The 23,982-nt window shown below is 43.6% G+C and overlaps 1 protein-coding gene across 1 annotated transcript; it reads right to left on the reverse strand.

Moving 5' to 3' along the window:
* Positions 1-1,018: 1,018 nt before the first annotated feature.
* Positions 1,019-23,982, reverse strand: LOC119389602 (cleavage stimulation factor subunit 1-like). Its single transcript, XM_037656948.2, is given in 13 exon segments — positions 1,019-1,271; positions 5,359-5,439; positions 7,804-7,948; positions 8,953-9,108; positions 14,469-14,548; positions 15,585-15,660; positions 18,306-18,428; positions 20,248-20,346; positions 20,348-20,371; positions 21,764-21,804; positions 21,944-22,036; positions 23,206-23,283; positions 23,853-23,982. Coding segments are annotated over 13 exon segments (1,191 nt in total). The 5' UTR covers positions 23,932-23,982; the 3' UTR covers positions 1,019-1,155.

Genomic DNA, 23,982 nt, shown 5'->3' on the forward strand with positions numbered 1-23,982 from the left:
TGCGGAACGGGTAAAACATTGAAGATGGCCCGCGCAGAAACATACCCCGTCATACCAGTGGTGATGTTGCGACTTGCTGCCAACTCAGATGAGCACTCATGATTACTTTAAAACCAAATTAAAGTATCTCAAAGGAATTTTTGCAACTAATAATCGGTCGGAAGTGCTCGCGTATGCAGGACAATCGAACAAAACAAACATCTCGAGTTTCCAATTATGTATGGTGTTGGGGGTGTTTTAAGAGAGAAAATATTCCTCATATTGAGTGGCTGCCATGACCTCCGTGCTGCCGTGCTCCGGCTGCCATGCACTAGCCCGCAAGTCCACTTCACTGATTAGCAAAGGTAACTGCAAAACCACACGGGACACAGACAGCATGGAGTAGACGTTCGAAACACTGCATCACGCGCTTCTCCGATGCAATGAAGGATGTGAATACAGCGATGGTAGAAATATTGCACATTGCAGTCACAAAGATCGCAAGTAAAATCGGAAGCGATAATGATCTTGAAGGACATTGCCACCTGTCAGTTGGTTAGTTTATGGCACCAGTGCAGCGTGGAAGGAGAAAAAGCATTCGAGGTTTTACTCATTGTCTTTCACTGTGGTTAGAGTGAAAGGCAGGTAAAATTGTGTGATTATGCAACAAGTAAAAGGGTGTATAATTTTGTACGATTGCACAATTGTGTAATTTCTAAATCACACAAAATTGTGTAATTGTTCATTGAGTAAAACTAATTGTTTACCACTGTGTAATTGCTACATTGCACAACTGTGTAACTGCGCAACAAGTAAAACTTTGTAATTGTGTACAATTACACAATTGTGCGACAAGTAAAAGTGTAAATGTGAACCTTTGAAAGGTACACAACTTCGAAAAAACTTAAAAAGGACCATATAATACCAATGTAGAAAAAGCTACTCAAAATACAACGCAGGCTTCTAAATTAGTGTTTTGAATTTCACAGTTTATCACAATACAGGAACTTTTGTCAACGACAAAAGAAGAAATCAAGCATAAGAAGAAGCACTTTATTTCGCATTTGGTATGCTGTTTTCCGTCTCAAAAATGGATGACTGTGGAGGCAAAGTTATCTGACAAAGCATGATTTGTGCGGTGTACATTGTCCAGTTAGGCACATCAGCACAGTGTGTTCAGTCCACAGCCTCCACACGGCGATACCAGAAACGAGCCCTGAAATCATCGCTGCACGTCAGAAAAGCCGGGCCGGTTGGAGAGTGGACCAAATGACGGACTGTGTTGTTGTGGCCTGAATAAAGAAGAAAGGATGCACACACAAGTAAATATGTTTAACATGAATTTGAAGGGTTCTGCATGCCAAAAGCACAATATGATAATAAGGCACGCCACAGCAGCGGATTCGGGATTAAAAGGGACACTAAAGAGAAAAACGATTTTTCTCATATTAGTAAATTACTCTTTTGCAATTCCAAAATCACCACATTTGCCACGAGAAGACTCTTGGTAAGCGATAAAACGGTCGAAAAGAAAATGCCACCTTGAATTTCCCCCATCATATGCTATCGCGTCATAGATTTTGACGGTGTCTACTAGGTCCTACGCAGTACCTAAACAGTAAAAACGAAGTACTCCTGCCCCCAAAAGTTTGCGGAACGCGAAATTTCCGAGAAAGCTATATTCCCGCTTTGTCTGAGAACATAGCCTCCAAATAATTCTTCCAGCCTGTAGTAGTGCCTGCGACCCATACAGCTACCCGCGAAGTTAGAAGTGCTGTGCACTAACAGAGTAGAAATTCGCATTTTTCGTGGAGCCCACAATCCGAAAACTTTTGTGTGTGGGTGTACACTGTCCTCTGAGAGGGCCATAGACTAGGAGTGTGCGAATATTCGAAATTTCGAATATTTTTCGAATAGTGTTTGCTATTCGATTCGATTCGCACTGGAATTTTACTATTCGAACTATTCGAACTTCCCAAAGTCAAATACAGTCAACGTCCGATTGAAAGTGACGCCTACAAATTTTTAATATGCTTCACCTCAGTACACCCTCGTATTGCGGCAAAGCTGCCTTTCAAGCTCCGTTACGGTCGAACTTTGTCAAGACTACGTCCGATTGAAAGTGGTCTCGAGATTTTCAATATGCTTCACCTCATCACACCCCCGTATTGTGGCAAAGCTGCCTTTCAAGCTCCGTTACGGTCGAACTTGGCCAAGAGACAGTCAACGTCCGATTGAAAGTGGTCCCTAGATTTTTTAATATGCTTCACCTCATTACACCCCCGTATTGCGGCAAAGCTGCTTTTAAAGCTCTGTTACGGTCGAACTTGGCCAAGAGAACGTCCGATTAGAAGTGGTCCCTAGATTTTCAATATGCTTCACCTCATCACACCCCCGTATAGCGGCAAAGCTGCCTTTCAAGCTCCGCTATGGTCGCAAATGTACTAACTCAAGAAAACGCTGGTTCCAACATGGAGATGAAAGATGTGGCAGAGGTGGGGGCTCAATTAATGCTGTTTTGGACCTGAAGTTTGGGCAGGAAGTCCGAAAAATCGGACGCCGAAGCTTTTAGCATCCAAAATTTCAGATGTTCTTTATATCGACGTTGTAGGCAGATTTGGAACTCCGGACTTGAAGGGAGCACACCCTTGTCCGCCACATCAGTTGGGCTTCCACAGAAGTTGAAAGAAGAGGAGAGGCTGAGAAAATGGCATCTTTGCCTATCACGTGTAAAGTGTTGTCAGCAACACTTTGGTTGCACCAAATCATGTACATAAATGCGATTCGGCCTCTAGATTGCCTCATTCTTGATAAGACAACTATGAAACACCACCCTGCCAGCGCTTCATCAACCCAGCAAAAAGAAACACTTTCATGTTGCTATCTCATAAGAATATGCTTAGGAATGGCAACATTTTTTCTGCAATTTCGCTTCGAAGTATTCGAAAAATGTTTGAGAAATATTCGAAAATTATTCGAAAATTATTCGATTCGATTCGCACTCAATGTTTATTATTCGAATTCGCTTTGCACCCAAAATTTTGCTATTTGCACAGCTCTACCATAGACTCAACATACCAAGTTTCAGGAAATTTCTGAAAAATACGCTTTGAAATCCGTGACGTCACGTGTGCAGATTCCAGCACGAAATTTAAAAATGAAACTTTGACATTGATTTTCTCCTTCCTTTGTAAACCTATGATGGTTAAATTAATGAGATTAGGGTTCTCAGAGTAAAATTTATCAATCTAGACCGATCCATTGTTTTGCTTTAGTCTCCCTTTAATGTTGACCACCTGGTGCTTCTTAGCATGCCCTTAAGTCTATAATATAAACGTGGGTGCTTTTCTTACATTTCACTGCTATTGAAGTGTGGCTGCTGTGATTGCCAGGAATCGAACCTGCGTTCTCGAATTTGGCTTTGCAACACCTTAGCCACTAAGCTGCCATGACAAGGAAGTGCCATATTTTCTTGCTTATAACCTGCCCCTGCATATAACCCGCACCCGTAACTAACTCTACAAAAAGAAAAAAAGATGCATATAATTCCTGTATATAACCCGCACCACCACATTTTAAGCACATTTTTCAGTTTTTTGGTGTGGGTTATATGCGTGAAAATACAGTACCATTAAAGATGTTGTCAGTGACTGCATTTTACATTTTTCTACCAGAGGATATCATCACAGAGGATACCAGAGGATATTTTTCATCACAGGAGAGTATAGGCCACTGCAATATAACGCAGCTAACCAATTTTTTATTTACAGAACAGTCTTCATAAATGGAAATACTAGCTTAAAATGAAATGGCTGCTTAAATGGTATAACTGGCTCTGGTTTGGTTGGTTTTGTACTTGGCTGCTGCACCTTTACATATATTTTTCTCAGCAAACAAAACTCCCATTGAATGAAACATGTCTTTCTGGACCTTTCAGGTTCCACTTAACAGGATTCAACTGTACTTTTGTTATGTCCACGGCTGTTACACATCGAGGTGCAACTGTACGTCGGGCGATAATGGCAGAGATACCGCATGTGGTCAGAATCCAAGGTTCTGGCAACCCTTTGTGAACTAATGCCTGCCAGGTAATACTAATAAAAAAAAAACATTTGTGGACAACCGAATTGTTGGCTTAAGTCTGAATGAAAACAACGTTGAATTTTTAGTCTTTACATAGATGCAACAGCAGATGGCCAATATTAATCAACACTGGTTGTATCCGAGTAAATATGATAGGCATGCAAATGAGCTGCGTAATGTGCCTAGCTAAGGAAGGTGTCTACTTGATACCAATTGAAATTGGTCATAAATTATCATCTGTCAACAACATACGTCCTCATACCCCATCACAGAAAGTGGGTGGAATAGACAGAGGAAGGCATTGTTTTAAAAATACCAAAAAGCAAGCAGTAAGTTGACATTGAGGGAGTACTACAGTGAACACCCGATTCCTTGGATTTCCTGGGGACTGAAAAATCGTGTGGTCAGGAAAAATGAATGCTTGTCTCTTTGCTGCCCTCAAGGGCTCGAATCCCTTCACCCACATCCAAAGTAGCTCTGGAGGCCATCCAGTGTACTTATCAGGTGCCTCAGCACTCTTAGAATAACAGGATACGGGCGCACACGTGCATAACTACGGAGTGTGTACCATGCCCCCTGACAGTGGCCCCTTCCATATCGTAGAGGAGTAGTGCGAAAGACAAGTACAGAAAAGGCACGCATACAGCCACACGTAGCACAGTAACAGCGCTTTGTGTGGTTGCAGCGCTACATGTGGTTGTATGTGTGCCCTTTCTGTCCTTGTCTTTCGTGCTGCTCCCCTACGATATGTTCAACCAACTAGCCGACAAGCTCGTCCCTTTCCATTGTCGTATTCTTCACTGAAATACATAGCGTGTGCTTTACCGCGTAATACCCCTGACTTTTGGAAACCGTTAGCTCCAACTAGATTGGCACTCGAGGGTGATGGTTCAAGGCTGCGAGATAGTCGACATGGCAGTGTTGATTAATGCTGTTTTGGACCTGCAATCATAGTAGAAATCCTGAAATATCAGGCGGCAAACAGTTTCAGCATCTGAAATTTCAGACGTCTATGAGGTGTGCAATGGTGCCGTGAAGGCGTCTGAATAGACGGCCATGTCCGAAAAATCGGTCATTGACTGCATTCAACATTTGAAGCAGTGAAAGCATAACAGCATTTGAAATACTGCAACTTACATGAGAGTTTCTTCAAGGCACATTTGCGAGTGAGTCGATTTCAAGCTGGAATTTTGCTCATGAAAGTTCAACATACCATAAGAGAACTAGCTCACACATACAGCCAGTCAAAGCAGCGCCGGCAGAATAGGTCTGTGATATTAACGTGCGAGTGCTTACCCAAGGAGAGCAAACGCTGCCGTTCAGCATTTCTCGAGTCCCAGCTGCACAAGCTGGTAGTCTTCTCGTCGGGGAAGAGAACTGCAAGTGGCGTAAAACAAGCATCTTTGCAGGAACAAGGACAAGGAACACGCAAAGCACAACGCCAGGTAATGCTTCTCGTTTCGATTCTGCATCTCTTCAGCACAAGAGAGTTATAAAGCAGACCAGCATACTACAATAGCCTGGAATGAATACTGTATGCAGTGAAACAAGAATGAATGTTCTAAACCCACATGAACAAAAGTTGTGGTACGTTGAACATTTGCTAGAAAGTCGATGTCAAGCTGGAATTTTGCTCATGAAAGTTTCAACATACCATAACTTTTGTTCAAATGGGCCTAGAGCATCCATTCTTGTGTTACTGCATACAGTATTCATTCCAAGTTATTGGTATATACCAAATTGCTTTATAACCCTCACAGTTTAGAAATAAATCTGACTCCTAACAAGGTACATGAAAGGTATGAAATTTAAGAAAACTACAAATAGTACTAGGAAAATAATTGCATCTATGAAATCAGGACATAAAAATACATAAGCTGCAAAAGTTTCATAAAGATCTGCTAAAAAATAAAGAAATGTGTATCTAAAGGAGGGTCTTCCCTTCAAGGGGCCCTGCAATACTTTTCTAAGTAATCATCGAATGGCTTCATTAACACTTTGAGGGTCAATTTTTTTCGCGAAATGTGTCTCAAAAATGTGTATTTTTTTTATTGCTGAATTAAATTATTCAGACGAATCTATTTAAGCAAAAAATTGTCTAAAATTTTTTGGGGTGACCGTAAAGTGACAAAAAAAGTCTTTTGTGTTGTTACATGCACATGGTTTTTTCATGAGTAACAGCACGATAAATTATGAAAAAAGAAAAGACCTATACGACTGTTAAAGAATTATGCGTTGCAATAAATGTCTGTGTAGTTCATAGACATACAAAAATAAGTGCATGAAGTGGCGTCAAGTGGAAACAGGGAGGGAGAAAAGCCACTTTTTAGCCAGTCAGCATCGTCTCGACGCGCATACTTTTGAGATGTTGCTCGCTCATCAACGTCTGAATCTTAACTTGTAATTTACGCCTCATATGACGGGCTGACATTTACTGAATAAGGTTCTGATTCGCCATTCGAGCGGCGATTCGGAGGAATCACCGCTAGACTCATTTTTGCAGCCGAGAAACCGGCGCGCACTTCCATAGCACAAGCAAACTGCGCGGGTGAGCGCACTGAATAAAACTGTGTAGTTGTAAGCGCATCCGGAAAGCAAAAACAAGTCCGAAACCTATAATAATCATTCATCGCCAACGAAACGAAAGTGGTTTTTGCAAGTCCCCAAAACAGCAAACGCAATCACAGCGGCATCGTTTGTGTCCGTCAGCGCCAGCACGGAAACAGGATTGCTTACTGGGGAGCAATCAACAAGATAGTAACAAATCAGTCCACCTTTTGAAACATTCTAAACCAGAAAGCCATCAGTTTTGCGGGTGCAATCGAAGGATGAAACCGAAACTAGCCGGCACACCGCTGCAGTAGAGTATAAAAAAGAAACGAAGACACATCGGCGCTAAAAAAAATTCCACATATTCACGAAGTGTGGCAGCACATGCAAAGCAAGAGAAATGATCAAAAAAGCCACACGTTTTAAACATACAGGCAATGATGTACATGTACCGAGTAAACCCTTTGGTGCCTATTAGGTGATGCTGTACATGTACGGCCTAAACCTTCAAAGGGTTAAAGGAGTTCATTGCCTCACGAATAGACTGCTGTAAAATATTTTTAGAATCCGTCAAGTACGTGTGGAGTTAGAGGGATTTGTCGCACGCTTTAAGCGCTTTCTCTCTCTTTCAAACCAGCGAGCACACTGAAAGCTACATGGAGGGGGGGGGGTGACAAGGGGGTAAGAAGATATGCCTGTTTGTCAGCACACGTCATGACCTTCAGCACATTCTTTTCTCTTTTTTTCTTCGAATGAGTAGCTTACTCTCAGTGTGATCGCGAGTGGGGGCATCCTGCGGCGGCCATGGTAACTATGCAGCTCACGATGCTCAAAGCATCATGAGCCATGGCCATGGACTCTGGGTTTATGGCCTAATTTGGCGAGAGAAGAGGGAGTGATTTCTAGCTGACTTTGAGAATTCATTGTAAATTCCAGGCCACATGCTGCGCTGTAATGCTTGGCTCACGTGTTCTTAGGAGTCTCGATTACCGATCGGCAGCGTTTTCTGACCATGCCGAAGAAGTGTTGCAGGGCCCCTTTAAGGGTAGGTCAGCTCTGAAATGTCCGGTTCTCTATAAATCCTGGTTGGAGTTGCCACAGCTTTACGTTGATGAGTTGTGCCTGTGCACTATGCTGTCCCATGAGGCACACCCTCCCCCGTTTCCGATGTCAAGAGCATTTGTTGCTCACCATAGTCCTCCGTGTGGTTGAAGATACCCTGAGCCCTGTGAGCTTGCTTTCCCGTAGCTCCTGCTCCTGTGTAAGCAATGAGGCACCGGGACATAGACAGCTCCCACAGCTTAACGATGGAATCTTTTCCACTCGACAGGACGTACTGCAAAGAGGAGGTTGGCGTTGTTAGCAACATGACAAACGGGAGGTATAGTGTGTCTATATAACTGTGATGAACAAAAATGAAAAATTCTTTTTTTTTTTAGATCAGCAGACTATGGCTGTTCCTCTAACTCAAAACTCACTCACAGCTGCAGTAGCAAGCACTATGAATGAGCACTGAACCATGGTGCCCAGGATTAGCTATAACACAAGCTCTCGGCAGGGCGCTCCCTCGAGTTTTATAACGGCACCAATTGCACCATTTTCCTGACTTTACCCTTTCAGACGTGACCTATGAAGAACTGTCTGTAAGTGCATCAAATTTACACAACATTATTTCAAGGCACTCGATATTCTATTGCAACAAAAATAATGTCATAATATGTTGATTTATGTGTTTTATAGCAACTCACCTTAATTAAAGAGTAATTCAATATCTACTTATCCAGAAGTCATGCTATGTTTCTGCATAAATAGAATCAAATATCAGGCTAGAAATATAGTGCAATTTCATTTTTGGTTATGCTCATTTCGAACAAAGAAAGATTACACTTTTGACATGGCTCGTGGAAGGTGGCAAGTTGAACGACTCACTGAACATCGTAGCTCCCTAAGCAAAGTGATCATATGCAAGAGTAGTACACTGCAAAATTTAAGTGAAGACACATTTATTTTTCGCAGGTGGTTCAATTCATCTAAGCCTCAATGTATCTTGCTCTTTCTTCACTCCAAGTCAACACAACTGGCAAAAACAAGTTGTGTGCACAAATGCGTACAAAGCGTTTCAAAGGGTTAAAAAGACAGGGCACCGTTCTTGTTTCGTACATCACCCCATCTTTGTCATGCGAATATAGATAAGGAATAAATCAAGCCTGAAATTTCTAGGTAAGGGTGATGTCTTATGTTCTTCACCGTCACAGCTACACGTCAATATTGCAAAGACACGGGAGTGTTCAAAGGAAGCAGCAGTTTTCCCCGAGCAGTGAAGCGAGCTTCTTCACTCACTTTCCCGTTGCGAGAGAAGACCACGGAGCAGACCTCGTTGCCGTCGTGGGCCTGGGGAAATGTGCAGACGCACTTGTTGCTCACACCGTCCCAGAGCTTCAGGTCGCCGTCCTTGGAAGCTGACACGTACAGCTTGCCGGAGTTGTTGTAACGAAGCTGTCACCACGTGAAAAAGTCAAAGGTGATACTGTTACATGCACGCACAACCTTTAGTGTCCCCTGTCAACAGTGGCGTAGCAGACATTTTTTTCGGGGGAGGGGGGGAGGGGGGGCACGCTCTTGATCCGACATGGGGTCCCGGCAGGTAAGTGTGGTCAATCGAGTGTCATTTTGTGCTCTGTATCCCATGGGAGAAAAAAATTGCGGGTGGGAGAGGGGTAGGGGCCACGGGCCCGGTGTGCCACCGACTGTCGGTGAAGCTGTGTCAGCACAGCTGTACTCAAACTACAGGAGTTTCGAAAGAAGCCCATTTTTGTAACGAAAACAGTATTCTGTCCAGGGCCGAAGCCAGAAATATTCTTCAAGAAGGTGAGGGGGGGGGGGTTAACCACCCTTTATGCACGTTTGTGTGAGTGTTTGTATGTGCACGTGTATACGTACAGTCGATCCTGGATATATTGAACTCGGATATATCGAATTATTGGCTATATCGAACAGTTGAGAAATCCCCTTGAATTTCCCATGCAAAAGTATGGGGCTGGTGCGCACGTATATCTAACTCCCGCACAGCGATACATCCGCTATATCGAACGCTGCGCCGCACCAAAGCCCAGAAAGTGCATTTTTCCTAACAAATATTGATCATTTTTCGGCCACGTTTTAACATGTTCCAATCTCTCATTGCGCGCAGGTGACGAAAAGGCGGTATTATTCCACTGCGTTGATCTAGTTCGTTGCACAGCGCTTGTCAGTGCACCGGTATATTTGATGTGCGATCCGCAGGTTTTAACACGCAGGCATAGTGTTTTTCAAAATGAGAATGCGAAGTGACTCAGCAGCCCCATAGTAATGTTTGCATTCCCTTCCTTGTTTGTTCGCGCACAATGGCATGCAGGCCCGAAAAACATGGCCTTCGAGATGTGTAATCTCGTGACGTATTTTTGGTGTTTTCGGTTTCAAAACGCACATCTCAGAGGCTATGCTTTTTTTTGCATTTCTCGCCAAAGCAGCAGCTGCCTTCTACAAAGCCACAAGTGCCATCGCCATCGCCAAGATGTCGACAGTGGTGGGGACTACAGTGTACAAGAAGGGGTAGTGTGCTCTCTGCACTATGCTACGCAGGTGGCGTTCTGAAGCCGCTCATGTTGCCGGTACTGGGAGCTGCTAGGGGTGCTGCAGCAGTTTCCTCTTGAAGTTTCTCGCTCTCCTATCCTTCTGCCGCTGCCGCTCTCTTGCTGCACACGTGCTAAATGAGGCGGCACGTTGATTGTTTTTTGCTGCTATTGAGAGGTTCAGTGGTTTGCATCAACAACAACTGCAGTATTAGTTTTCCGCTGACATGTTCATGCTAAAGTATGCCTACTAGCGGCACAATTACTGTATCGTGCCTGGGTGCCAAACTGGTTACAGCCATGTTAAGGGCGCGCCGAAGGCGTCTCTTTTCAATGTCCCTCAAGGCTAAGAAAGAAGAATACAGCGGTGATGAACCTGCACCGCGAGGATAAGAAGCTTGACGAAATGTGTGCAGTGTGCAAATTGCATTTTGAGCTGCATAAGTAATCAGGGACTACATTCATACAATTGAGAGCAAAGAGATTGCATTCCTCGTGGCAGACCAATGCTGTCGGCAGACACTGTTCCGACAATCCTTCCGAATCACCTCGCGTACCTTAAAGGGGCCCTGCAACACTTTTCGAGCATGCTCAAAAAGCGCTGCCGATCGGTAGTCGAGGCTCCCGAGAACTTGCGAGCCAAATATTATAGCGATGCACACGGCCTGGAATTTACAATAAATTCTCAAAGTCAGCTGAAAATCACTCGCTCTTCTCTCGACAAATGATGTATTAGTCCGCAAAATATGACGCAATTGTCGGCAGTTCCACCATTGGCTGATGTTATAATCACGATAACACCCTCATTATTACTTTCGTTGTTAATTTTGAGTTGAATAAGTAGATAATATGTATGTTTATATTCTGTTATCGCGTTAAAAACACCGAACAAACGTTAATATTAGCACTTCCGGTCTCACCGACAGCTCGTCTGCTCGTAGTTGCGCGGTTCCGTTTTCTTCGCCATGCGCAGTGCCGAAAACGTGAATATTTCTGTGCTTTTGACCATCGCCGATTGCCGTTGAGAGTGGCAGCCGTTCGAGTGTTGCCTCGTCAGCTGAGAACTGCATCGTTGGCACGTTCTCATGATCAACCGAGGCAGGTGCGCAGCATGTCTCCAATAACAATGCTGGCGTCCGGTAATGGCGGTGCTTCGGGGTCGTCTGCCAGTGCCATCTTACGAGGCGGTGTATCGGAGTATGGGCCGAAACCGATCTCAGCTGTCATTCGTTCCAAACGAGCGCGCAGGTTTGCTTCCATGGTTGGCAGAGCGATGAAAACACTATGGCATTCGAGGTGCACACCCAAAATTACCAAACCGACGCGCAGTTTTCAAGCACGCGCGATACACAGTGCGATCGGCTCCGCTCGACAAGAACGACGCAAGCCGACCGGAAGTGGCTGCACAGACCATGTGGTTGCGCCCAGACGTCAGGGAGAAAAAAATGAAGAAAAAAACTCCGCCGGCGCTCTTGGGCGGAGCCACGCTCCTCTGCGCTCCCTCCCTCGACTCGCTGCCTAGCTTTCCGCGCGCTCGCGGCGGAGAAAGCTGCGGAACGTGATCTCTATAATTTGGTAACACCACTTAGACGTGACGGATTCGAAAAATTTTTGCGGCATATGACTCGTGAAGAGTCATACGTCAATAATGAGACTATTCCAATATAACTAAGAAAGGTGTTGCAGGGCCCCTTTAACAAAAGGACTCCCAAACTCTGGAGCAAAGGAAGAGACAAGAAGGTGACCAAACGACCAGCAGCAACAAAAGTCGAACCGCAGCATACGCGCCGTCCGCCAAAAATGACCCGAACGACCAGTCGCCATCAAATAAAGCATATACATTTTGCGCTAGCGAAGAAGCATAAAAAGCGGCCTGCTCAGATGAGGTACGGAACTATTTGAACTTTTTTTCCACCTCAACACCTGCCTAGTGCTAGACGAAGCATTAATTTTGTTTTCAATTGTTTTCCGGTACTTTACTGCACTTCGACATTATGCGAAGAAACGACTGTGGTGTCGGAAAAAAGTTGGCATGTATTTTATGCCCACTCCAAGGTGTATAGTATCACGTGGAGATTTGCTGAACAACATTGTTTGAGTTGCCAGGAAGAAGCAGAAAGCCTGCTCAAAAGATTACAGATGCCTTCGCAGCAGATACGTTCTTGTTATGTAAATGTTGTTGTTGAATGAAAAGTTGACGTTATGTACTGCCACACCATTTTAGAACATTTAGAGCACAAATTTGTAATACTTCTGGAATCTAAACAGTTCTTAGAGTGTTCTTGCGTTTGGTGGATGTCATGTGCATAATCTTTACGCCAATGCTGTTCATAAAGAATTTAAATTGCAGAAAGTAAAAATCAGATTTGAAAATAAAGTCATTTAGAAATGCGCTCTCACAAGAAAGTTTTTGCTCGAATGTATCCATTTTTACTTTAACAGCTGGAATTGCGCTTGTTTGAAATTTAAAGGTAGTAATTTTCCACAAATAAAACGGATCTTGTGGATGCCTTTTATTATCTTTCTAACAACATGCACTTTCCCGCGCATGTGATGCGTTTTCTTATGCGAAAAGCACACCGTCTTTCGTAACTTGACTGGCGAGTTCCGTCAACTTCGGTCACCGCCAACGCTTGGCAGGCGTCGAGCATGCATTCAAGGCGCATGCAACGTTCAAAAATGCCTGATAGAGCTATGCGTAAACAGGTGCAAACATCGCGCTAATTTGTTGACAAGCCATCACTTAATAGTGGCTCTCGGGGAGGCAGCCGACATCTCTCCAGCCAGCGCTGCAATCATAGCGGCAGCGTGTTTCTTTTGTATTTCTTAACGAGAGAAGCGAATGCGTGTGGACAGAATTCTGATTGTATGGATAGCAAGCACTTGTTTATAATTACACAGTCCGCTAAAATAACCCGCAACACCCGCCTAGCCTAGCCGCGATACTTGTAAAACCGCATAATCTTTCAAGAGGAAATACTAGTGGCGCCATCACTCGGAGGCAACATGAGGTGCCTCAGGCGGCGCATGTGTCTGAGCCCACTACCTCTATTCTAGTACACTGTAGTGGGGACTTTTCCTTCGTTGTTTGTGGGCAGCGTTGTCTCTTGCGGCTTGAGGACTCGTGTACTTCTCGCTTCGTTCTTGATAAATCGTCATTCGGGAGTTGAACTAAACATTGTCCCGCTCGTAGCGATAAAAATGATGACCGGTGCTTGGAGCGGCATCAAGTACAGCACAGTCGTGCACCGTTTCCTTGCGGGCCTTGGTGCCAGGCGACGACTTTGGGTGCGTCATGACCGCTGACTACGGCGTACGGTGCGTCAGTGAATTTTGCGACATATCGGATGGGAACACAGCGAGCGACTTCATCGGTGCAGATAACGACGTAGCTGTTTCTGACTGTATAGATGCCAAGATCACAGCTGATGTTGCCGGAGCTGCAGAAATCAACCCGTGCGGTTTGAAGATGCCATGCTGCCGCTGCCACCGCTAAACCCTTTACCACGCTACCGAGCTTGCATCGGCGTTCAGCGTCGATCACCGCTATTGTGGCCGAAGGTGCTGAATTTGCTTATTTGGAAAGCTTCGATGATCCTGACGATGACTTGATGAATTCACGGCGCACGAGAAGCAAGATAAGTTTGCGGACTATTTTCATGCGAAATAAAGTGCGGTCACTTGCAAAAGAAGAAGTTGTCACCTTGTTCTTTAGCACATGTGAGCGAATCATCATGTTCGCGCTTTTTACGACTTCCGAAAACTGTGTCGAGCCCTGCAGTGCTTTAATTTAAGCCTTAAATACGCATATTTTGTGTCTTTAATTCTCAATATATCGAACTATTTCGCAGTCCCCTGCGAGTTCGGTATATCCGGGATCGACTTTATATCTACATGCAAAATTCAAGAATTTTTTTTTTGGGGGGGGGGGGTTGAGACCCCTACTGAGACCCCTACAGCTAAGGTCAGCTAAGGTCAGCTGAGGTCAGCTGAGGTACAGCTGAGGTGAACATAAGTACAGCTGAGCTTTGAATGTCTTCAAAGCTATATCCTTTTTTCATCAGACATGTTCTTAAAAAATCATATCTTCCACTTCTAACCAAAAAGGATGACATAAATGTGGCAGTCAATGAACATTTGTGTTTGTAGTATGACCAGTTGGGCATTTCTTTCAAAATGTGCCCCATTGTGAATGCAGATTAAAAAACGCTTCACATTGTATTAGGATTAGTGGAGCGAGCTTACCGCATTTATGGGACCCTTGTGCTGATCCGAAGGAATGCTTGACACGAAACACTGGGCTGTGTTGACGTCATAGAGCCGTACTAAATCGCGAATTGTAAAAAAAGCAAAGGTAAGCATTTTAATATCAATGGTTCACTCATTTGTTTAGTATGGTAAATGTACAAGTGTTACGAGTAATTCACTCACATGACGATTCACTCTGTAGTTGCAAATAAATGTGGGCTGCTTCCATAGCACAAAACTGAGCAGTCCAGTGTTAAAGGCGTACCACAACAGAATTTTACTTTTCCTAAAATGGTTACGAATCACTAGCATTCAATGTCTAAGCAGTTGTGCCAGAGCTGCAGTGCTGGTAATTTTTTAACTAGTTAGTTAACAAATTTTAACTAAAATCTTGGCAGATGACGCAGGCGCCCAGTGGTTTAGGGATACGTCAAATTTCGGAACATGGCCTTTTGATAAATGCAGCGTCTCTTCAAGAACAAGAACCCCATGTGTGTGTTCTTGCATGATAATTGGAAAACGTTTCTCGTGCAAGAAACACTGACGGAAAAAACATGTCTAGCGGCATCAGTAAATTACCCTTATTCAATACACACCAATTAAAGCCACCTTTACAGTAAGAGTAGGCTTGATAAGAAAAAAAAAACGCAAAAAAAAAAAAAGGTGGCAACACCACCTCGAAGTATTCAAACCAGCATGCCGTAACATTACAGACTTTGATGCCTACTTGGGTTCAGTAAAATTTCTTGGAATGCAACATGAAATACATTTAGTTTAAAAATATATATAAAAAATGAAGTTAAATGAAATGTAAATATGAATTTCAGTATCAACTAGCCCACCTTATTAGTGCTCTTACTTAAATTACCATGTTTGAGAATTTCCGCCATGCCCAAACAACCCAAACAGGAGAATATATTTCAAATAAGTGGTCTCACAATGTACAGCACTGACATTTTAGCCCAATGTGAAACTTCAGGCTCAGATTCTCGTCAGTAATAGACCACTTTCCCTTAAATTAACAAAAACAAAGGAGTTCTGTTGTAATACCTTACCAATCTAGACTGATTTAGTGCTTCTCTGTAGGTTTCTTTATACAGGGAATAAACTTACGGGTGGGATGCTGGGTTCCCACCAATATGAAGTCACCGGACGGGTGGAACGCTAGGGATCGCACCATCTCCGCCTCCTGCATATTTAAAACAGAGATAGAAACAAGCAGAAAAATGGTTGAACCTAAACCATTACTGTTTAAAGGACCCCTGACATCACATTTGGAAACTCTAGATGCTTGTGTTGTTTTATGGTCCAGCATGCTTGGGCACTTCTGTCCGATTATGACTAACGAACATTGCCTTTAAGATATTTCAATTTGGTTTTAAAGTAAGCACCAGTGCTCATCCGAGTTTTCAGCACCTCGTGACATCGCCACTAATATGATGTAGACAGAGGCCCTTTGTGACATTCCACAAAAAAAGCGAGTATTCTTGACGTCGCAGAACATTCGAGGGGGGGGGGGGGGGCACTTGAAACCACGAGTGGCACCCAACGAGGACTATTGTTCCTCGCCCCTTGCTCTGTTGTCGGGCTGCTCTCAAGGTGGTTTTGGCTGATTACACCAGGAATGCTTTTCATTTTCCTGAGGGGGACACGCTCAAAAGCACCCACATCGTTTCATTCTTCACTGCGTGCGAGTCCCCCCATATGAAAACTGCACATTCAGCGTCACCAAAGCTTGAGCGCATGTGGTCTCAGGTGCTCCCCCGCTGTGGGGCGCTAGTTTCTTAAAGGGCCCCTGACAGCCGATTTCTTGTTTGTGACATTTATGTTGTAATAAGTAGGTCTATGTCTTGTAATCACGGAATGACACCGTAAGTCCTCCAACGTGATGTCTAATTAATCCTAGCAGCGTTAATTATGGTCATTTTTAGTGTAGGTTCAAAACGCGCGCCGAAAGAGGATAAGAAACTAGCGCCGCGCCGCGGCGGTCGCGCCTCGGGGCACGCGTGATGACATGCGCTCAGTATTGAGTGACGTCAGCCACGCGCTTGTTGAACTGCCAGTTGGAGAACACACACACGGAGAGCTCACGCTGCCTGCCGACACGTACCGAAGAAGGAGAAGGTGGGAGAGCGAACATGCTTCGCAATATACCACAGTGCATGCACCGCGCATATTTCTGTCTGTGACGTCGACAACACTTGCTTTACCTCTGCAACGTCACAAGGGGCCTACGTCTACGTCATACTAGTGGTTATGTTGATAGGAGTTCAAAATTCAGATGAGCACTCAGGCTTACTTTAAAACCAAATTAAAATATCTTAAAGGCAACGCTCGTCACTCATAATCGGTCAGAAGTGCCCCCGCATGCAGGACTATCAAACAACACAAGCATCTCGAGTTTCCAAATTCGGTGTCAGGGGTCCTTTAAGATTTTAGGTGGGCATTTTGAAGTGAGACTAAAACTGGTCACAATAACGACGCTAGAATTAATTATACAATACATTAGAGCATTTACAATTCAATTTCGGCATTACCAGACACAACGCTATAAATTACAGTAAAAAAAGTCACATTCATAATCCATGGCACCCTTTCAACTTTAAAATTTGCAAAATTCGGTGAACACAAAATGTCACATTAGAGAAAGGGAATAGAAGTCATTACTTATTAGGTTTGCCCAAAGCACCCGCAGTTGTTGTATAAGTACATTCAACGACTAATTCATCAGATGCTCGATTTTTAGACGTGCTCGATCATTTGGGCACTTTCATAGCCCCTCCACACACGCCATAGAGCACATTCACAAGGACGTCTGCGATTTTGGGCACAGAAACTCTTTGCAGTGTAATTTTCCGGACACTGCACTGTGATATCAGTCATGTCTGAAATGGCATCCATCAAAGGCACCGCTGCCACCATGTTGATTATACTCGCAGCCACAACGGTTCCCAAGTCAGCTTTACCACAATGCAAAAGTGTTACATGGTCAAGCATATGCAATATACACACAAATTCACCGCCTACTGTCACAGTAAGATCACCGACGCATATAAGAAGGGTATTGGTGAACCTTCCGAGCTATTTCAGACATGGCTGTGGTTACTTGAGCACTTGAGGCAGTAAAAGGCCTGCGTTCAGTTTTTTTTTTAGAGACTTCGTGGGGAAGTAGAAAAGTTAAAAATTGACCGTGCACATGTCACTAACAATTATTTATCTTTAGACCCAGCAGATCAGCCGCAGCAAAATTTTGTTAATAAAAGACTGACAACGCTGTTTTTAGATCATGGCGAGTTGCTTCAGCGTTTTTGCTGCTGCCAGTAAGCTCTTTCGGAAACTTACGCGTATAAACTTGCTCGAAGCAAGTGCCCCTCTAATACAGGATGCTTTGCGCCACTATTGCAAGGACAGCACAGGTGACATCTCAACTAAGTTATACCAAGCAGTTCTGCAACCTTCCACCATTTAAACAAGGCAGAAGTTTAGGAGAAGGTGAAGGCTTGAAGATATGAAAAATCCTTGAACACGGGGGGGGGGGTCGCTGGCGCTGGAGTGCCAACCTTTCGACAAGCGGTCTTGTCTTCTTCAAGGCAGCCTTGACGAAGACAAGACCACTTGTCGAAATGTTGGCTTCAGCGACATCCCAGTTCAAGAATTTTTCGACTCTTCCAACTTTCAAGTATTTTACAACACGTTTGTGAACAGAGTTCATGTTAAACTTCACGCAACTCTCGTGACATTGTAGCACGAGTAAAAGTTTGTATGCTTTGCGCATTATTCAGGAGAAGTTCACCAGTACGACGATGATTCGTAGTGGTCACGTGGGTAACTCACATGAACTGTCTTGAAGGCTCGCTTCACAGATGGCTTTGAGTAGTCAAAGAATTTGACGGTGTAGTCCCTGCTACCAGATGCCAGGATTTGCTCCCGTGGGTGAAACTCGAGGCATGTCACCTCCTGAAATAGAGCACGGGATTCACAACTGCAGCAAAGCTTGAGTTTTATATATGTGAATCGTGCTGCGTATAGAGAGTGCTGAAAGACACGAGAAGAGTTTTTTCCTCGTACCGCATCAATAAACACTGCATGCATCAATGGACGTGGTTTGCATGAATATGATAAGTGGGGCGTTGCTTTGTGAAACATTGCATCCATGCATAAGGCTGTAATGTGCTAGGAAGGTGAATATCATAAACATGCTTGGAGAGGTTAGAGAGGTGAGAGTGAAAAAAATTCAGGAGTCCTTGCCTTATTGGGAAAATGGGAACAAACGAAGTCTTGCATGTACATGCCTGACGTACAACTTTTCTTTCTTTCTTTTTTATCACATTGTGCAATGCTCCCTCCCAACTGTTTCCTTCCCCCGTGCTGGGAATTGAACTTTCATCCATTTGTTTAGCAGCGGGACACTTCAGTTGCTACAGGCAACAACGGTCATGCGTTCATATCCAGGCAACAGTGAAATGTGGCAACGTGAAATGACAGTCACCTCGACAAGAGATCAGACTGCCATATCTGAAATGGCTGATCACCGACAAGCCCATGATCGAGAAAGCATCAAGTATTGGAAACTGATGCACACAAATATGCATGTGACCGGTGCACCTTCGACGGCTTTATTTGTGGACACCTGCATTTCTGTACACTTGCGGGTGCTGTTTTTTTTTTGTGCTCACACCTACAACGCCGATTTGTGAGGCAATGCAAGCTTTGCTTGAAAGCAACGGATACTGGCGTGTGCTCTCTTCCACTAAATAATGAAACGCACCCGCTGGTAACGGCTTCCGGCTTGCCTCAGACTGATAGAGCAGTGTCACACGTAAAGGCTGTCGCAAAGTACAACCGTGGTGTGCTAGGAAATGCGAAACGCTACTGTCACATTCATGTAAACGCGGCTAATGCTATGATCTGCACACTGCCACGGTCTTCATGAGAGCTCGAAGTGGTCGGTACGAATACTGTTCCAGACATGCATGATTGACAAGCTGTCTATTAAAAGCAGGGAGTGTGATAAGCCTGGAAAGCCATTTTCATTGGCACAGTTTGTATAAGACTCTCTACCACATTCATTCACTGAAGTGAACTACAGAAAGCAAGAAAGTGCAGTTGCTGATTGACTTGCTCTGTTTAACACCCCAATCCCAATGCGACATGTCATAGTAGACAACCCTATATGAATTTTCACCTCCTGCAGGTCTTTCAAATGTGCATGCGAAGCATATTACACGAGCATTTTCGCAGTCTTCACAGCTTGCGAGAAATAAACGTGTGACCTTAATATTATTAGTATACTACGCACGACCACTAAAGCAATAAGGGAGGTAGTAGCTCAAGATATGCTTTTGGTTGTTATCATACTTATTGAATATCTGGTTTTAGAAGCAAACTTTTGCATTTAAAAACCCAGTATACATGTCACCTTACACAGAAGTGTGCATGTGGAAGGGACGAGGAGTACGAAACTCACTGATAAATATGTTTAAGGCCAGCGAGCAGACACAGCTAGCAGGGAGTCTTAATGTAAATCCTGACTTTAGCTGTTTGCAGCGTGACTTTCATGGCAACAAAATGTTTAGGCAATGTGATGAAGTGCGACATGTTATCACAGCACAAATTGATCGAGGACAGATGAGAGGACAAAACACAGGCACGTTGTTGTGTCCTCTCCTCTGTCTTCATTCAGTTAGCGCTGGGTTAACATGCCAATACTGAATCACCAACTAGCCCAAGCTACCATTCTATCAAGCGATGAAGTTCTCGCACCGGGCAGACTCACCTCAATGTGGTCATAGAGGGTGCGAATGACTGGGTGCGTCTCCATGTTCTGCTGGGCCGACTCCTGTGCTGCCACTTCGGGGGGCATGGCACTCTTCGCGAAGCATACGGTCCACGTCGAGGATCTGTCAGAGATGCATGGAAACGGTAAAGGATTGACTGATTTGCAAGGTTTAAAAACCCTCTCAGCTCCATTACAAGTTTTGTTATGCATTGGAAGCACACATAAACGTTTATGTGAACAAGCCTCTCTTCTGTTTCTTTCTTCTCTTACAATCAGAATCGGATATGTTTTATTTTCCAAGAAAATTGTGGGGGTCCTTCAGGCAAAAAGCTGCGCTATACAGCTTGAGCGTACCTGAAGGCCCTCACATGGCAGCAGTAAATCTACAATCAGCATACATACATATATTCAACATTAATCCATTATAACAAGCTACTTCAGATGCAACTAAAAAAACTGGAACATGTAAAAAAAAACATTTGTCTTTTCACATAAACACACAACATTTATAAACAAAAATGAAATCTATTAGATTTAGTGAGAGACAATGTCAAAATACATTGTTATACATGATACAATGGTATACAAATACAAAATGGCATTTATACCATTTTTGGCATAACTGGTATTCAAGAAAAGCACTACAATAAACATGCTATGATGCACAATATGATGGTGCACTGTACAATGGAACACTGAGTGCAAAATAGATATTGCAATAAATAATGTGAAATGTAAGAAAGTTTTCATTTATGCAATATATGTTCATTTAGGTTTACAAAAATACTCTCGAATTTGTTTGCGAGTCAAAGTACTTAGACCTAAATCTTTCCCTCCCCAATTTATTTAACAATGAAGGTAGGTTGTGTCTTAGAGACTTCAGTGAAATAACTTGTGCGCCTGTATGGTACTTTGCATCACAGTCGATTTCCATGTGGCAGCAGTGCAGTGTTTCACCATTGCAGGATCCACTGAACTCACATGCCATTGTTTTTTTTTATGCTGAAAGCAGTGTGAGTTTCCAATGTAGAAACCTGGTGAGAGGCATTTTAGTGGATCCTTAAGAGAAACGCTACAACAAGTGCTGAGACACAGCTTATTCGTGAAGCACTACGTTTGCCATTCTTTGGAAGAATAGGCTTGTTGGTGCAGAGAACGAAAACAACACTTTCCATTATGGATTTCACAGCTAAAGAACTGCACTCTTTCTGTTAGTCTCATGACATCGAATGCACAGCACTTTTGTGTGTTAGGGCCAATTTTGAAAAACACAGAAGAGTACCCATGGCTGTGGCAGGACGAAATAAGGTAAAAGACAAAATACAATAATACAACAAGTACACTGACAAAATGAAGTAACGAAACTCTGAACAACAAAATGCTAAACAGTTAATTAAGGATTCGTAATTAGATAACTAGTATATATGAAACGTCGACGCGTGACTTTCTCATCGCTCTTGTACTCACATTCTCTTGCCTAACCTTTGAAAATAAGAAAGTAAACAAGGCTCACCTTAATCGAAGCATCGGCCGAGCCGGTTGCAACGAGCTGTCCTGTACGAGAAAAAGAGACCACAAATAGATTACAAAATACTCCAAGGTAAAGCAGCTCTTGAAAGTAGTTTATCAGCAGGGTGTTGCTTGACTCTGGACCGACAGATGATCACGAAAAAAAAGAGAAAGTATCACATACCATCACGGCTGAACGTTCCCGCTCTGCACTGCGCCTTGTGGGATGTGACGTAACAGGTTTCGTACAACGCGGGCTCAGGTGCGAGGGAGGCAGCTGTAATAAGGATGTCTTGTTGCACTAACAGTGTCTATACGGTTGACAAAAAAAAGGGAAATATACAACAAACAAAGACAACTCCATTTCATTGTCCCTACAAACGTCCATAAGACATTTAAAAGAGTGCTGATGTCACATTTTCGACCCGTCTTTTTGTTTATTAAATGACAATCCAAACTGATTACAGTGGAGCAAAGAAGAAAATATATGTGTGATCAAAGAATGTGATTTCTCTTTCAAATATCGGTACAACTACCACACGCAGATCAGGCTTGATAGTTTAAAAGTGTTTGTGTGCTCTCTATCGATAATCCATAATCAATTACAACTTTCAATTCTGAGATGCTTCATGTTACTCTGCCACACTGCAAAAATAGAGTTGAACGCAACAGTGTCATTGACACTACACTTGTAGTGATCATTACGTCTCAATGGTCTTGTGTGATGCCTACATGGCATAAAGACTGCAGCCACTGCCATACAGGAACAACCACTGCACATGAAATATCCCTTACATAAGCACCAAACTCAAGACCATGCAACAAGTGATAGGAGTAGAAAATGTTAGGCATGCATTCAAGGAGAAAATGAGAGCAGCATGAATATGACAAAACACATAACTTATTCAAGCCGGTCGATAATAACGTGGCTTCATTAGGTGGCCACCAGCAAAAAGTGGGCTTTCTGGCTCCTCTTCCTATTCACGTGGCTGATTTGCAACCAAGATTAAACGGCCCTTAAATCCCTCCAGTTTGAGAGGAAAGCAAGTCGTCTTTCTCTTGCCTTCTCTAAATTCCCCACAGTTGCTCTTATGGACTACAGAACAGGTGTCCTAGGGAAGGAAATATAAGCAAAAATACCTGAGAGGACTACGCGATTGCATGAAAGTATCAGGCACAGGACCAAGGACACAAGCTTCCTGTGGTCTGTAAAAGACCACAAAGTTAAGCTGTATGTAATAAACGTTTCAAGTGCCACTTCCTCCATAGGGACCCAAAACATGCCAAGATAATGATGATGACTTGTTTTCGTTGCTGATAACCATGACTCATCTAGCTGCTGCTTTGCCTGGAGCAACTTAACTTGTTTAGTAAGCAAAGCAGTCAACACTGTAGGCTTATTCTCAAGGATTCACAGCTGCATAATCGTGAAAATGTTAACTGTACCTTCTGTTTCGTACTCCAAGTCAATTCCAGGTCCCATGTAGGGCTGGTCTGCATTTGAGACCTTGCTGCCCTTTGACTCTGTAAAACGAAGAGAATATCCACGGCATTGAAGAATAGTAACCCTAAATTCATTTACAGTGCTAAAGTACTGTTTCAACATTTCAGCATCGCTTAATCAGATAAAGAAAAAAGAATGCTTGTCAGTAGAGAAAAAAAACGGCTTAAATTTATTATCCCCTATGAAACCCAAGCCTCAGCAGTAGCACGTCAGAGCAATGTCATGCATTTCAAAACATTTTCACACTATTTGGTCCAGGAATAGCTCTCAAAATGATGTTGCAAGGTTCAATAGGGTTTGGGCTAATTGGTGACTGATCATAATACCATATAGGTGAAGTAGTGCACTCTGACGAGGACAAAAGGGACAAGAAAGTAGCAGCGAGTGTCGTGTCTTCCTTGTCCCCTTAATTTTTGTCAAAGTACACTACTTTGCCCATATGGTATGGTACTGCAAGGTTGTGTCCTTATTTCCTTTAGAACACAATGGAATGAACTCGTTTGCCACCATGCACGACACTCTCAAGAACAGGTTCACAATGTTTAGCCCCGTCGAAGAGACCTTCCCGATCGTTGAAGACGGTGCGCACCTTGTTCAACTCGTAGGCCAGCACTGACTATGTTCAGCAATCTGTCGGACGGGGGGCACGCAGGGTGCGCTTTCACCATGTTGGACAGGCTGACTGCCAGTGTCTGATGCCCATCGTAGAACAACTGGCT

Source organism: Rhipicephalus sanguineus, chromosome 4 (assembly GCF_013339695.2).
Source record: "Rhipicephalus sanguineus isolate Rsan-2018 chromosome 4, BIME_Rsan_1.4, whole genome shotgun sequence".
In the NCBI taxonomy this organism is placed as follows: Eukaryota; Metazoa; Arthropoda; class Arachnida; order Ixodida; family Ixodidae; genus Rhipicephalus; species Rhipicephalus sanguineus.